Below are 16146 nucleotides of genomic sequence, written 5' to 3'. Positions count from 1 at the left end.
TGAGATTTCTGTGTTTTAGAAATAATAAAATCCTTCGAGAAAACTTTTTTTCTATCGTTTTAAGTTGCAAATTTATAAGGAATATCGTTGAAATTTCGTCGGAAAAATAACGATAAAAAATGTTAGTATGGATATCATTTTTCCATAATTACGATATTTATAAATCTATATTTTTATTAGAATGATTTACAGGCAGTACAAGTTGCCACTAATAATGGGTACGTACATATATCGTTCGCCTAGTTTTATCATAGTGTGTAACCCTATTAAAAGTGAGTACCCTATTATGCAAATAACTTTATTTCTCTTATCTACGTATATTATGTAATCAGGCTGTAGTTGAGGTTATTTTCTAAGTTGTGTTTTCATCTAACAAGGATTATGGGATTGCTAAATATCCTTCTTTAAAGTACATGTTACAATAATATTATTTTATCGTGTTGTTTTAAAATTATTTATGGATATTTATAGAGTTATATTTGTAAAGTTGTTTATATTTTAAATAATAACAGTAAAGCAATTTAATATTCTACACAGTACACTACACTACTCTGGTAGGTCTGCTGTTCGAACTGATAATATTATTATATAATTATAATATTATTATAAAATTATTATTACTGAATTTTTTAAATTTAAATTTGAAATTTAAAAGTTTGCCTTTTTATCATTTTTATTTAATTTTCTTATATGGATAAATGAAAACTTTCAATTATATAAATACTTTCTTGCGAAGAAATGCTTCTATGGTATAAAATATACCCTCACCATGTCTGTCCTAAGTCGTTAGCAAGTAATAAAAGGTCGATTACATTTCTCTTACGTAAAAGCTGTTGTACCAACTTATCCGAATACCATCGACCGTAGATTTTCATCTGAACGTGTTTAATAGAATTGTCGATAACTTGTAATATTTCTCACGAACGTATATCATTCTTCGATGGAATAATTTTCAAACGTCTGTGAGAAAAATCCATTTCTTGATGTATCTATCTGACAAATTCAGGCAGTTTCTCCACGCAGGTCATATTTCACTTATCACGAAATACTGAACTCTACCTTTACGGATTTATAGACTTCGTGATTCTGCAAGGAATGAAATCTAGTTACGTACTCTATAACTTGTTATAACGTTCTTGACAATATATTTCCTAAGAAAGTACGCGATATAACTTCTAATTAAATAAATGGAATAAATTAAAAAGATATAAAGTTCATAATAAGAGACAAAACCATTTCTTGTATTAATTATCTCTAAATACGATTGCAATAACAACAAGAAATAATAGAAAGCTAAAGATTATTTTATTGATAAATTATTAACGTCTGTGAAATATGCATATTGTACGAAATACAGTGATATCTTACGCTCTTAACCGGCATATTGCAAGATACGCGTTATACGATACATTTTTTCTCGAGTCTGTCATCTTCTTTGAAGAGAAAATATAGATTAATATCGCAAGATGTTTAAGAGAACATTCGAGCCTCGCTTCATCTGCATTTTATACCAATAAAATGTGGCATTAAGCGAAAGTTAATTTAGAGAAACAATCGTTCGATCGAATCATTTTCTCGTTTTAAAGATCGCTCTCCTGCAAACGGTTTGTGCAAACACGAAATACATAATTACACGTGATTATTATTTATCGTGCTGGCGACGAAATCTCCGCTCGATTCAGGTATGACGTTTTGTAATCCGATTTAAGCGACGCAGGTCGAGATAAATTTAAAGCCGTAAATGGGGAAAATACGAGGGTATAGAAGGCTCCGTTATCCCTGTCGTTTCCGGGATTACATCACACGGTAACGTTTTACATCCTCCGAGAGAGTAGCGATTATAAATCCACGTCGTTTCGTTGCTGGTTTCTCACCGGCAAAAACTAGTTCTTTTATTAGATTTACTTTTCTTACTACTCGTTAAATCTACGTTTCTTTCACGTACGCGTGTCGTCGCAAATAGCTCGTCGAATTTGTAAAATTTCCTTAGAACGCCGCCTTCGTTTTTTTCAACTTTTTCAATTTACCGCATCTCTTTGTTTCGTTCTCCGATCGATTTTCGCACGTCGAATTATTGATCTTTAGATCTTTTGTTTCTATACGATTCAGTGAAATTACATTAAAATGTTTCATCGGCGGAAACTTGCGCCTTAGATAAATACGTATCTCTTACCCAGTATCGGTTTTATGCAGCCACGCAAATTAGTCTTCGAGTAATCCCGACCAAAAGCTCCCATAAACTTAAATTAGTTTTCACTTTTTCTTAACACAATCTTCCTCGTGGGAAATTAAATGTACATTAATAATCTGAAATCTGTGACACAAAATTAACTGCAAACTCCACGGGCAACTTTATCGTCAACACATTATATTTCATTCGCAAATAGGAATTGAAGTTTACGTACATCTATCTCGGAAAATTGAATATCAAAATATCGAAATACAAAATATTAATACAAGCGATACTTAAAAAATTCTGCTATATTTTTGAACTTTGGTAGAGTAGTTAACATATTTTTGTAAAACATCTATTCAAGCTCTTTGCTTCAAACTTAATACTAAAAGTAAATTGTAACACACCAAGTATTTTTAAAGAAACGTAAAATTTGAATAAATATAATCAACGTATAAGTACAATACTTGACACTCTGGAGAATGAGAAAATATAAAACGGCAAAAAAGTAAATTTTATTCGATAGCACCGCTATTCGCGAAAAATTCTCCGTTCTCAGAGCAACTCATGTAAAGCAACTACCTGCTTTATAAAATTCGCAGCAACTGATTTCCACACGCACATACACATCTCAACAAGTATCGCAAAATCTCTTCATCAAATTCTGTAGGAAGACCAAAGATGACTTTTCGGCGATCGAATAAAAACGATACTTTCGCAATGCCGCGATACGTCCAAGGATCAGAATAAAACCTTTATTAGAACACGTGTAAGTCGTTTTATGGGCAAAAGGTTCGCTCCAATAGATTATTTTATGTGTTTTCTCCGATGGACAAACCCCGACCGACCTTTTTGTCAAATTTCTTTATCCGAAACATGAGATCAAATACAGAGGAAAACAGGTCAACAGTCAATATTTTTGCAGCATATTTCACCGCAGGAAGCTTTGACTTGCCTCGGTATAAGGGTATCAAATAAACGGTAGTTGCACGAGGAATCGTCTTTAGAAGGGCACGCAGATACTCCTTAAAATCGAATTGCCGCAACTTGGTCGCAGTACATAGTACGGGTAAATATTTGCTTGTTACCTTTATTGCTTACGATGTCCGGTTTCAATGAGATTCAGGGATCGCGTATTCTCATTTCGTCACAGAGAAGTGATTGGGAATTAATACGTGAAAAAGGGCGAAGGAACGTAGCAAAGTTAGCTACCTGTATCGATACACCGATGACACGAAAGAAACGAATATTCGTTTAATCGACGAGCTTTACAGCTGTCTTAAATAAAGTAGGAAAAAATTTCTATCGGCCGCCCCTTCCTTTTTTCGTTGTATCCATTTGCCCGTGTATCTCGTTGCATGATAACGAAGTTGAAAGACGATAATAAAATTGTAATTAAGTTTCCGCGGTTTCGTTTCGACGATATGTCTCCACTGGTGAGAGAGAAACGTATCGCAGGAAATAATGATTCGAATCGACTAGCTGTCAGACTCAAAAGGGAGAGTTACAATTGTGGTATATGAAACGCGTAGTTAGTAGTATAGTAGAGGTAACGAATTTTGTATCGATGTATTTTAGTTTCACGAGCCTGACGTAATTAGTTTTCAGTAGATGGTGAATTAATTTTCCAGTAACTGTATCGACGTATCTTAATATTAGAGTAATTTCACGGTAATGGAAACGGTTGATAGTTCTCGAAGCTTTTTCTTCGATTACGTAACAGATATCTGAAATATTTATTTGTTTGTAAGAATAATCATTATACTGTGAAAAATTAGGTAGCGATCTCTGTGAACATACGATATATGTCAATATAATGATTAAACGCAACACAGACGGTACATGATAAAACGATAATAGGCATCGAAAGGCTATTGAATTCGAATATTGGCGATCAGCATCTTTCTTAACTAACAGGCTATAAATTTACGATGCTAAGAAGAAAACTTTAAGAAAAGAAAAGTTCTCAAGATCTTACTTACGTATCTCTGACGTTTATCGCGCTACCTAGATTAGAAATTTTATTATTCGAAACGATCTTTTATCATAGTAGAAAAGTTAGTAAATCTGGCGTCACATATAATGCGAGAGACTCGTTTGAAAGGTGAACACGAAACTAACGCGGAAAGTATATTTATATATGGCGAAGCATGGAAGGAAGAAACGCGCTCCAAATGATACGCGGTTTCCCGGATCGAAATTAAAATTACGATCTTGATGAAAAGCTTCGCAACATTAAAGAAAATCAGGTCAAACAGATATTTAATTTTTCTCCCTGATATTTCATCGAGTATATCGTTCAACATCGTATATAAAGGACGTAGAAATAGAATCTTTCCGTCTTCTCCATACATTGCATATAACTAGATCGGATGGCCAAATATATTATTCGGCCGAGTTTATTTTCGATACTATCCTTTTGAAAACTGAAAAGTTCAAACAATTTGCCATGGTTGACAGCATTTTCCTTTTAATTATCGATATTAACGGACTGAATCGGAAGCAATAAAATGCAAATGTTTTGCCTCTACTCGGGCAAACGTCCCCCTTTTCTATTAATTAAAAATTCCCGTTCCCTTTTGCGTTTTCCTTCTCCAAGGCGAAATAACGCTTCGTCTCGATAATAATACAGTAACCTGGAGCACCCTCGAAAGGCAAAACGAGAAAAAGCAGGTCGATGAAGCGCGCGTCGACGTTTGCCAATATGCAAACCGATAGATAGCAAGTAGGTCAGAATTGAAACGTTGATCTTCTTTCCGTCAAATTCCGAAAGATTAACTCGTTGGCTGGCACGTAGGCGGAACCGTTAGAACATTTCGACGATGGAAAGGTTTAGGGTTGGTAACAATGGAGGAACGTGTCGGGATGCATTACCAGTCGAATGTCACTAGAACGTTTTTGTCGAGAAAATAAAAACACGCCGGTACCGTTTCTCTCAATGGCGATGGAAAAGCTTACATGTAAAAATACCGTGACTTTTGCCGGTAGATTAACGGCACTGTACCGAAATTTCGCTATCTGGCATAGAATAGTGGAGTACCGTGCATCAGCTGGAAAGCGTTGATCCTCTCATCGTGTTACATATTTCGCAGATAAATATAATACATTTGTTAAAAACTTTATAAACGAATAAAAGTTAAACCACAGCGTGTTTCCCGCAACTGGGGCAGACTGTATCTTCGAAACGGATATGAAATATACATTTGGCATTTATTAACGCATCGCTACATTTTAAAAGTGTAATTCTAATTTCTTTCTTTTTTTAATGAAACTTTATACTTCTGATTATACGTACTAATCTGGGCGAAACTTTTCATTCTCTATAGTACACGTATATGTATCTCAAAACTACTGAAAGTTTACTACAGTTTGAACTTTTCTCACTTATGTGTTGATGCGTATAACAAATATTCGAACGATCTTGTCTTATTTTTATCTTCTTCTTCCCAACTCTTTCTGCAAATAGGAAAATAATTTGGATACGATATATATTTTCTAAAATAAATAATTTAACACATAGTTTAGATCCGCAAGCATCGTTTAACAGAGCAACTAAAATGAAAGAAAGAATTACAACGAACAAAAAGGTGTTATACAGTTGATCGTGTGTTTGCGAAAGATCCAGATTGCTTGCTGCGCTTATCGCCAGAAAAATGTATACCAAGACAATCGTTGGAATTCTTTACAGCTTGCCGATCGCATCGCTTCGATCGCTTGAAAATTTGATTTTTTCGCCCGATTCTCTCCAATCGCGGGCCGTTCGTGCGTCAAAGAAGAGATATGTCTCGGTCGTTTCTGGCGAGATTGCTTATCGGTCACACTGGGAACTGCCGCACGCGTACGATTCTCGAGTCCCGTTTTTCCCCTTCAAAAGCCTTGTCGACGAAACTCGAGCGTCAAACTCGACGCTCGATCGACACCTCCACAACGGATAGTCTTTTAGCGGGCGCATTTTACCGGGATAAGGCGAGTAATTAGCCGTAATTAGTTGTCCCACTCTTCTAAACCCCGTCCCGTCCGTCAGCAAGCTGTAATCCGATTTTCTGCTTGACAGCGGACGTCGCGGAATAATCGAATCCCACGCCTCGAATGGAAGCCATTAATCGACAGCGGGGAAATATTCCACCTTATTCTCCTCTACTACGCACCTTCGCCCCCGTATTTTGGACGGTTTTTCTTCCATGTTCATCTTGATCGTGACTGTCGGCGACGCTGTGTAAAAGCTCGTTTGTAAGGAAGACGTTTAAAGGCGAGAAGTAGAAACGAGTTCGAATGCAATACACGTTTACTACCCCAAGTTGTTCCAGTATATTCAAAAATTTCACTTTATAGAATTCGATTATTATCGTTAAAAGGTGACGTTTCGTTGCTCGCATTACTCAAACGATACCTGCGACGTTCGAGAATGTATTTATATAATTGAATCGATCTGAACATTTCGTCTTTGTCTTTATCATTCCGTTAAAGAATATGAAATTTCTATTAAATAGTATTTAATATAATATTTGTCGTTGTTTTTGGTTATCTTCCAGCTATTTGGTAATTCTTTCACTCCCTCGAGGTATTCGAAACTTTTCAGTCAAATTTCAAGCTATTTGCAATATAAGTAGCTGATCTCATCTTAGCGTGTAACGAGTGTCGAAACTCGCTTCGTATAGTCGACCTTCTTTTTTTCGACCGAGTGCGTAACGAAGTGGAGGGTAGCGATGTTGTTGCAAAAGGAAATTCATTTATGTAAATCACCAAAGACCCGGCCTGTATGTAATAAAATTTGAGCTGCGCCCAGATGCGTGCACGAAAACCTACACAATTTTTCTGCTTGCCTATTTCGTTTCCTTTTCTCTCTTTCTTTTCGCTCGTTCTCTCCTCCTCTCCTTTCTTAGCCCTTTTCTTATCCTGCCCGCTTTCGACCAACCTCCGACTACGTGCTACTCCGACTGGTGTTGGGTAACCGACGCTCTAAAAAGCAAGGAAATATAGGTTTGCGTTACGCGATGAATGCCTTCGCCAAGTGCTCGCGTAAAGGACACGGCGATATTTTTCGACCGAGCTTCGCTTGCCATAATAATTGGAAAAGTTTATGCCTCTGCGTCGACGCTCGAAGCGCACGTAATTTTGATGCCAGCGTCATATCGTGTCAATTTTATAAGGTCGGTTACAAGGAATTCATTGCGCGATTAGTATTTCACGGTGTTATTCAGCCAGTATCGTAGGCGCTTGAAAGAATGTTTATCATAGCTGTTGTCACAGCCTTCTCGTTGTTTAGGATCATTGGACAATCCTTAATTTGTCATAAAAATCAAAATATCCGCTACGCTTTTGCGACACGAAATTTATGTAATATACGTATAATTTTAAGTACATAATATCCGTTTTTTGTTTCCTTTGTAAATTCTAACATACGTGACACATTGTTCGTGATGTTCTACGTAAATCCATTACCTACATTTTTCGGCAACGTTGTTTGCATTTTTTGTTTATAGACAGAAAAACAGCGGGCCCGTTTTCGTAATTTTAGAGGACATAGAGTTGCCGAGCCATTCGTATAATTTTGTTGAACCTTTTGCATAATGCTGTTAGTTGGTCTACCATATGGTAATCGTTTCCCGTGTAAAATGTGATTCTACCATAACATCACGTAATTCCATTAAATAAAGTCTCTTTCTAAATTTTTTTCTAGATTCCGTTGCATTTTTATGCTGTACCATAAAACCGTAGTTCTTATATTCTCATATAGTCGTTATATTTCCGTAGAAAGATGGTACGCTAATCAGATTTTTCGATAAAGGTATTCGATAATACTTCTTTCATTTCCGTTATAATAATATATTATATTTTCGTTTTATCTCGTCAATATTTTAAATATCGAAATCGTCACTGATTCTTTTCAGAGAAAAAATTTGTTTTCTCCTTTGTCTCCTGCTTCTCGTGTGTATCGACGATTAATGTTTAAAGATATAAACGAGTCTCATAATTACATTTCATTAACAAAGGAAAAAATAGTATCCGTAGTTCGATTTTCAACCAAAATGACCTAGCAATTTCTGCGGCAGGTTTAAATCTAGGACTTGCTGTATATAGAGTTTCGTGAAACGGTATAATCAGCTTTACGCACCGTCTAGACGTCTAATCATTCCTTTTATAAATTGACGATGAATTGTTTGAAGATAATTGTGATAACATTCCGTATTAAAGTACGTGATGCAGCGTTTAAATAAAATATTATAATTTCAAAATGTTCTATACCGTTGCTACGATGTTGTTACGAATTATGACGGGACTGGAACTAGTATTAATCCGTTGATCAGCACCTACGTCGACTTACGACTTACGACTTACGGCTTACCTCTTCGTTTCGATTGCCAATCTCTCGAACACTTTTCGCACAAATTGAACGAACCGAAGCAAATTATGTAAGTACTACCTACATCCGCGTTCACAACGATGTCAAATTTTGTTCCGGTTCGTCCATCTCTGTAATCCGATTTCCCACTTCGATTCGTACGGGCGATACTGAAGGAGCGAGTTCAAGCATCAATTTGAACAAATTGAAAAAAGCAGAAGAGGAAGAGATTTTCATTATCCTTGGGCGTGGGATGTCGGCGCTCGTGATTCCGTGATCTCTCTTTAAAACTTCTTAACATGCTAATACTTTCAATATCTGCCGACACGCTTCCCAATTCCCTTCTCTTCTGTATGTATTACTTCCTTTCTTCTTCCCTTTCCTTCTTCCTTTCTTTTTCTTGTCTTCTTCTTTTTACGTTTATTTAAAGGAAAACATTCGATTCTCGACACTCCTGAAAATTCAAGAGAAGTGGTTCCAATTTACCGACACGATCGACTTGACACTTCTAATTTCCACGCATCTTCCATCTCCACCAGATTCTGACGCGAATGCTGTTTCAGATTTTTAGGACCGCTCCGGATGGCTAGGTCGGTGATTCCTCGCCAAGTCTCGAGGTGTGCGCCAAATTGAACTTTTTTTCCTTGCTTGCTTCCAGATTACACGGATGCCTGTTTCGTTCCACGCCAGGCGCCGAATTGCCTCGCCACGGCTAGGCTACACGTTCTTCCCGACCTTTTTTCCTTACTCTGTTTCTCGATTTTCCGTCGACGCTTAACGTGCTACAATCGAAACAAACGATTACCGGACTCTCCTCTGTCGACGACACGGCAAACTCGTGACAAAAATTTCGTTTCTCCCAACGAGTCGAGTCGAAATTTTTTCCTGCCAAATATTTGGTTTTAAAGAAATGTACAATCATAAGCGTAACTGTACTTGTAATTCTTTCCAAAGAATACTCTCTTGGCCGAAACAGAATAAAGAAACTAATCGTGTTACTACTATCAGCCGCCTCTAGTCTTCAGACTTGATTAGACGCTGACGTTGAAATTTGTATCTCTTGGGAGTACGGTTTCTGTAGCTACGATTGGTGGATCCTTTTTGTACACGTTGACCGATCATCGATTCTACTACCGCCTCACAGTTGATGTATGGAATTTCAACAAAGGTGGTGGCTTTTCATGACAACTCGATACCGTTATATCCACATTGTCCATCCTCTGAGTTCCTCTTCGGGATTGCCTGTATGGTATATACATGTTATATATTCAACTTTCAACAACTAATTTCATCTGTCAGGATTTATTTATTTTCATCGCTATAGTGTCACGAACATACGTTTTCCTAAAGTATTAAAGTTTAGGCAAATATCGATGATTCAAGAGATAGATTTTGATTGATTGTTACGCACTGTTTAAACGTTCGTCGCTCTGTTCCAAAGACTCTTCGCCCGCTCAACGAAATCCTGTCACTTTCTTACGATATGCGAAAAGTCTGCGAAATAGTAAATTTCCATTTTTGTAGTATAAACTTTGACAATATTTTCGAATATTTTGTTAATTGCGTTGTCGAAGGTCTACCGCGAAATCGTATTTATACGTATGTTGGTGCATGAAAGCCGATTAACCCACATAGTGAAGCGAGCAGTAAAGCCAGTTTCAGCTTGAAAGTTGCGTTCTCGTTTGCAGTTGCTCTGCGAAAGTAAATCGTCGATGTATCGGCGTGTTCGTGTTTTCTGCATAGGAACCCTTGACGGGCTTCAAGCCGTTTGCGAATAAACACTTTAAGCGAGCACGAAATTACGGCGCGTCGTTCGTGCATCCCGCTGGCCAACAGTTTGAGAACGCTTGACTTATTGTCAGTTTTCGTGGCGAGCGACCATAATGCAATTAAACTCGTGATAATTAAGCTATACCAATGAAAGTAGGTGTTTCATCTTTGTTTGAAAACGCAGACGTACATCGATATTGTTGTTATTGTTGCTATCGATGCTACTCGGTGTACGCTTAACGATCATATTACGTTTTATATATATTGAGTTTTTTATCTTTTTGTCTTGAAACTTATAGCATACGTTTCACGTACCTATTTACAGCGAACAAAAAAATGGTAAATGAACTGTACGGAAAAGACATGGTTTTACAATAAGAAAGTTACAATTGATAGGTACAATGGATAAATGTACGTAATATGTATGCGAGAATGTAATAGATGAATATTATCAACGTGGTAAAAACGTATGTCTGGTATAATAATTATCGATTGGACTGATTAAATAATCGGGATACAAACGATGAATTTAATTTTTCATATATTTTTCTAACAATATAATAGGGATCTAAATAATTTGTTATGTAGGTACATGATTACAATTGATATTGCGATTTTAGATTTTCTACTGGATAATCTATAAAGCATAATTACAATGACAAAGGACCTCTATCTTGTGTAAATTTTAGGAAATCATATCGAAATTAATAGTAATATCTATTTGATTATTCGAATATTACAATAATCAGATTGAAATTATCTATTAATTATCTATTGCATCGAACAGTGCAGCTTTTTGGAAAAATCTTAATATCGCTATTTCTACACAGCCATTTTGTATATTGTACAGAAAGTAAGTTAAACATTATTTTTTCTAATTGGAGAAGAGAATATGAAATATCTCTTGTTCCTCTCCTTCTCATTCTTCTTCTTTCAAAGTACAGAAACTGTATATCGTTATGTAAAAGAAAGGAACAAATAAAATACATTAATTTTTCTGAAAGGGGAAGAACGAAGCGAACGCATCGCTTTCTTTAAAAAGAAAAGTAGGACGAGAAAGTAGATATATTTTATTGGAAAAGGAAAAAAGCTATTCTTCTATATGTGTATGTATTGCCTTCTACGTTATATTTTAAAAGTAATGGAATACGTAAAAAGTGTATCTAAAAAACGAGTAAAAAGCAATTTCCTGAAATCCTATATAACAGACGGAATGTCAAAATGTAAACAAGTTAGAGTACATAAGTAGGACAAACAAGCAGCTACTAGTAGTCAGCGTACAGTCAGCAGTCAACAGTTAAACATCGCTGGGCCGGATGTGCTCAAAAGGGAGGATACTATCTCCCTCTCTAAATATTGTTTGGGGAAATTGCCTGCAGTCAAATATCATTTAACGGGCCTGAATATTTTATTCAATTTCCGCAAGGTACAGAACGCGCGGCATTGCGAATTGGCATATCTTTAATTTAAATCTATTATGTATCATCTTTGACTTAAGTATAGTATATCTGTGAGTAAGAACGAAAGTAATTTATATCGATACAGATGTAATTGTCGATTTCATTAAACGAACCTCATAGAAATGTAATTTATTCCTGTGTTTATTACAAAATTATTGATTCACTCCGCTGAATTGTTTACATTGCGCACGTGTTCCAGAATAATCGTTCAACTTTTATTTTATCGATGGTCAGCCATGTCACACAAATTTAAGTAACGTTTACTTTGTCCGATTTAACAAATATAATCCTATTTTGAGACTTTTATAATAACATTAATGGTGCAATTTAATACATTGTAATATTATTATTAGCAGCTGGTAGTAATATTGAATTATTTGTCGAAGTAAATGTTATTTTATAATTCAGTTTATAACTTTCTGAGATTAAAAATGGACGTGTTTCTTTTGTCAAAAAATCACGGATTCTTTAACAAACGGAAACTTGTGCTAAAAATTTAAGTACCGAATATATACTCGTAAAATTCAAAGTCACGTTCCTTACAAATAATTGTTTGCATTATTTTTCAGACTGTGTCAGATACTACGACGTATCATGGTGTCAAGCGATCAAGTCGATTGTCGGACATTCATTCACAGGTAAATATTTCGATTTTAATATGTGCGCGTATACGCTTTGATCATAGGTAATCGCGCATAGATTATTATTACGTTCGGTTATTTGACAGCGATAAGGCACGAAAAAGGAAGATCGGATTTAACGATGTATTATATGCTTATTAATCGTCTCTTCGAGAAGTAACGCGTGTATAATTAAGCGAATATCCTTTTAAAACACTTCAAACGATGCGCTTTTGTCACAAGCAGATCGAGACATTATTTGCATTTTTTCTTCCTTGGAAAAGAGAGATTCTCTTTGACGACTAAATTTCAACTCGTTTACAGACTTTACCCCTTGCTTGCCCTTGTCATTATCGGCTAAAAAGGGAAAGAAAAGAGTCTGCTTTCCATTCACGAAACTGAAAACACGTAAATCTCCTGGCAAACATCAACAGATCGTGTATCGTAGCTTTTCTTTCAAACAGCGGCTCGCTCGAAAGATATCTTTCCTCGTAGATTGCGGGCAAGGTCCTTTCGAGCAGGTGAAAAAAGGCCAGCTGTCTAATCGAATCGTCTTAGTGAAACGAGAATCTACGTTTAATCAGCGCCTTTTAGATGGCCTATAGATAAGACTCGTAATTAGTTACAGACGTTACTTTGAAGCGATGCCGATTCACCGGGCGATACGCCCCGTTCAACTTCGGCCAGGCTTTAACCCGGTGCTGGCGTTTGCACGTAATCCGATTTTCCGGTTGGTGTGCGGGCTGTCTCTCGCGAAAAGCGTGCCCGACCGACCCAAAGACTGTGGTGTGCCTTGTCATCGTTTAAAAAATGTAACACGTTCCGAGATATCTCTTCCGATCCCCATCCATCCTCTATCTTCTCTGTCACATCTCTTTCTGCTCGAAATTCGTCAAAGTACGATCTAACAGTTGCGAAATTGCGTGTGCACGGATACTATACGGTCAACGAAGAAGGTATTTGCAAGCCCTTTAAAATGGGATAACTATTTTGAAACTCGACCAAACGACTCGAGTCTTTCGCAAAAAGATAGGAGGATTAGTCTACTAGATGACGCGTAATGTAAATTCTAAAAAAATCGCAGTTGATCCGAATCGTAAAGATAATAGTAAAGATCGTTCGTTATAATGTATTAAATTTATCAAATTAATTAAAATTTATACAGTACGTTCTGTACATTTGTGTCAGTGCCGGAAACTTCATCGAAACCGGTCGATGCAGAAGGAAGCAACTGACAGCGGTAAATGTTGAAATTTTTAGATTTTTAGAGTTATAAGCCAAAACTCGTGAGAAATTGTAATTTTCGCCATTCTTAAACGCTCGCAGATCAAATCAACCGATTATCTTATTCTTAAAAGTTCTCAAAAAGAAAAAGGGAAATCATGTCGTTTGGTCCAATTTCAGAAAAACTTATTCCGCTTTGAAAAACGCACGAATACTTTGTACGCTGACTGTATGTGGATGTCACAGTGAGAATGTAAGTACATAGGGTTTAACAGTTAAATTTTGTAGTTGCATTCCGTAGAATGTAGATAACGAAACAAAAGATACTATACGAACATAGGAGGCGATTTAAAGATTTAAAAAAAAATGTTACATGCAATAAAAATGCGGAGTACAAAGGCAATTACAAAATACATTTGCACAATGCGCACATGGGAAATCAATGACCACAATTATTCAAAAATTGTTTTACTCTTTGCAATTTACTGCCTTTTCCATTTGCTAATATTACTATTCCTGAATACTTTTGTAAAAAAAAGAAAAAAAACGAGCTAATTACACTGTTACCGCAACGTATATTAGAACCTCGCAGTAGGAATAAAAGGGAGGTTTAGATTCGTTCTTCTTGTGAAAGGTTTACGGATAGGAGCGGTTTGATTACCATGATGAATACCGTGCCACGAATTATGGTTACGTTTCTGATAGTTTTTACATTTTAAAGTTTCGTTACGTGCTTGTTAGGGCCGACATAGAATAACGAGGGGCGTTTTTAGGTCCGGATAAATTCAGAACAGCTGCCGTTGTTGGCCACTTTATTCGTTTTGCACAAAAGGACCCGTGAGTGGTTGTACCCGATGTTCGAAAAATTCTGTTACCGTCAAATATGGTTTCTGCGAGTATTTTGTTATCGAGAGACCATTATATTTTATTCAACTTTTTCACTCATCTCTCGCATTTATGTTTCTTCTTGATTTTTTATAGCACTATCACTGGCTTACGTTTATTTTGTGACTATCAACTTTTCGCATTGCTGCATATGAAATTATCGGGATATCGAATCGAAGTATATATTTCATTCTCGTTTAAATTTTCGTTGTACCTTATGTACGTAAGTATTCGCCTGATTATTAAAAATTATTATTATCATTGTGAAATTTACACGATAAGGACAATAACACGTTTTATAAAATGATATATTCATATTTCATCGCACTGTCCCATCGAAAGAAACACAATGTAAAGAGTTATTTTCTTTAGAAATTTCTAATTGAAATGTTCCTCTGTTTCAAATATTTATCCATTTTATATTTATGTTCCATTACATTTCATCCTTTTACCTTTACCGCGTGCTGAATAATTATGAAAGTTCGTAATAACGTAAAACCACGTCCTGCACGCGCTTTTTCGGTGTTAAAAACATACCGCTATGATTTAATTCTGTTCCATTTCATTTAACATTAATGTAGAGCATTCTGTGCGATACTTTTCTTTATTTTACGATCATAAAGTACACGACAAATTTTATTAAAATACAACACGATTATTTAATAAAAGAAAAGATACATCAAGAATTTCAATTCATTTTTACCGCATTAATGTCTTTTCTTAATAAATATGATCAGGAATTGTTCTCCATGTTGAGATATTACGTTTTATTTTAAAATGCAACGAAACAAAGAATTTTCAAATTCCGAATCTATCTTAAGTCTGCGATATTACACGCCTTCTAAAATTTTATACAATATAACGAAGAGTCGCTGCGGTTGAGTTTTTTGGTTCGTAACACGTTATAGTAAAAATTATTGTAAAAAATATTTACTATTCAATACATAAATAGCCATAAACAATTACAGATATCAGTAAGTGTAATAATACAATATATAAGAACAGTTTTATACTATCGTTCAATTTTAGATCTCTCATCCTTGTTACTCGATTCATTTTATTTTTGTCATAGTATTTGTCGAATAAAGGGAACTGCTTGCGTTTTTCCTTTTCTTCGCTTCCCTCATTCTTCTTTTTTTCCTTTTTTCTTTTTTTTTTTTTTTTAATTGTACAATCACTTTAACGTTTGCAACATTGACATCGACCATTTCCTTGATACGTTGTGCATTATAAAGTTCCGTTAACACGAGTAAACAACGTAAAGGGTATTGTTAAAAAATTTCACACTTTTCATTCTGGTATCTGCGGCTTGTCAAAGCACGGTCGTCTCATATGAGCGGAATTGCGTTTCACAAAAGCATGAAAACGGAGACGCGGGCGAGATACAGAGAGAAACAGAGAGAGAGAAAGAGAGAGAGAGGCGTTGCAGCAGAATTCGCCATCGAATCACTTGCAGATTCTATCCCAAATTTCCCTCGGTTTCGATGAAACCGAGCGTTTGTCAATCCTTTTAAATAAAACTATGCTTCGCTTGTTTCCCGTTTTCTAAAGTAATCAAACATTTCCAGTGTTTAACGTTCCAATTTTTCCTGAATTAGCGAAGCCCCGATAAAATTCACACGAATGTCTATGAAACCTGTCATGTATAAGGGAGAAAATTAAAAACATATA

General features: G+C 35.9%; 1 protein-coding gene across 4 annotated transcripts in view; it reads left to right on the top strand.

The window, feature by feature from the left end:
- LOC138181091 (leucine-rich repeats and immunoglobulin-like domains protein 1) overlaps positions 1-16146 on the top strand; it is a 282141-nt gene that overhangs the window by 224058 nt on the left and 41937 nt on the right. For all 4 annotated transcript variants that reach the window (XM_069115645.1, XM_069115644.1, XM_069115646.1 and 1 more), the window contains one exon: positions 12316-12384. In XM_069115645.1, the coding sequence (XP_068971746.1) occupies positions 12316-12384 (69 nt within the window). The remainder of the gene's footprint in view (positions 1-12315; positions 12385-16146) is intronic.

Source organism: Bombus flavifrons, chromosome 6 (assembly GCF_040668555.2).
Source record: "Bombus flavifrons isolate JBK064 chromosome 6, iyBomFlav1_principal, whole genome shotgun sequence".
NCBI lineage: Eukaryota > Metazoa > Arthropoda > Insecta > Hymenoptera > Apidae > Bombus > Bombus flavifrons.
Note: the sequence above shows the minus strand (reverse complement) of the source record. Positions and strands in the feature narration are given on the sequence as shown.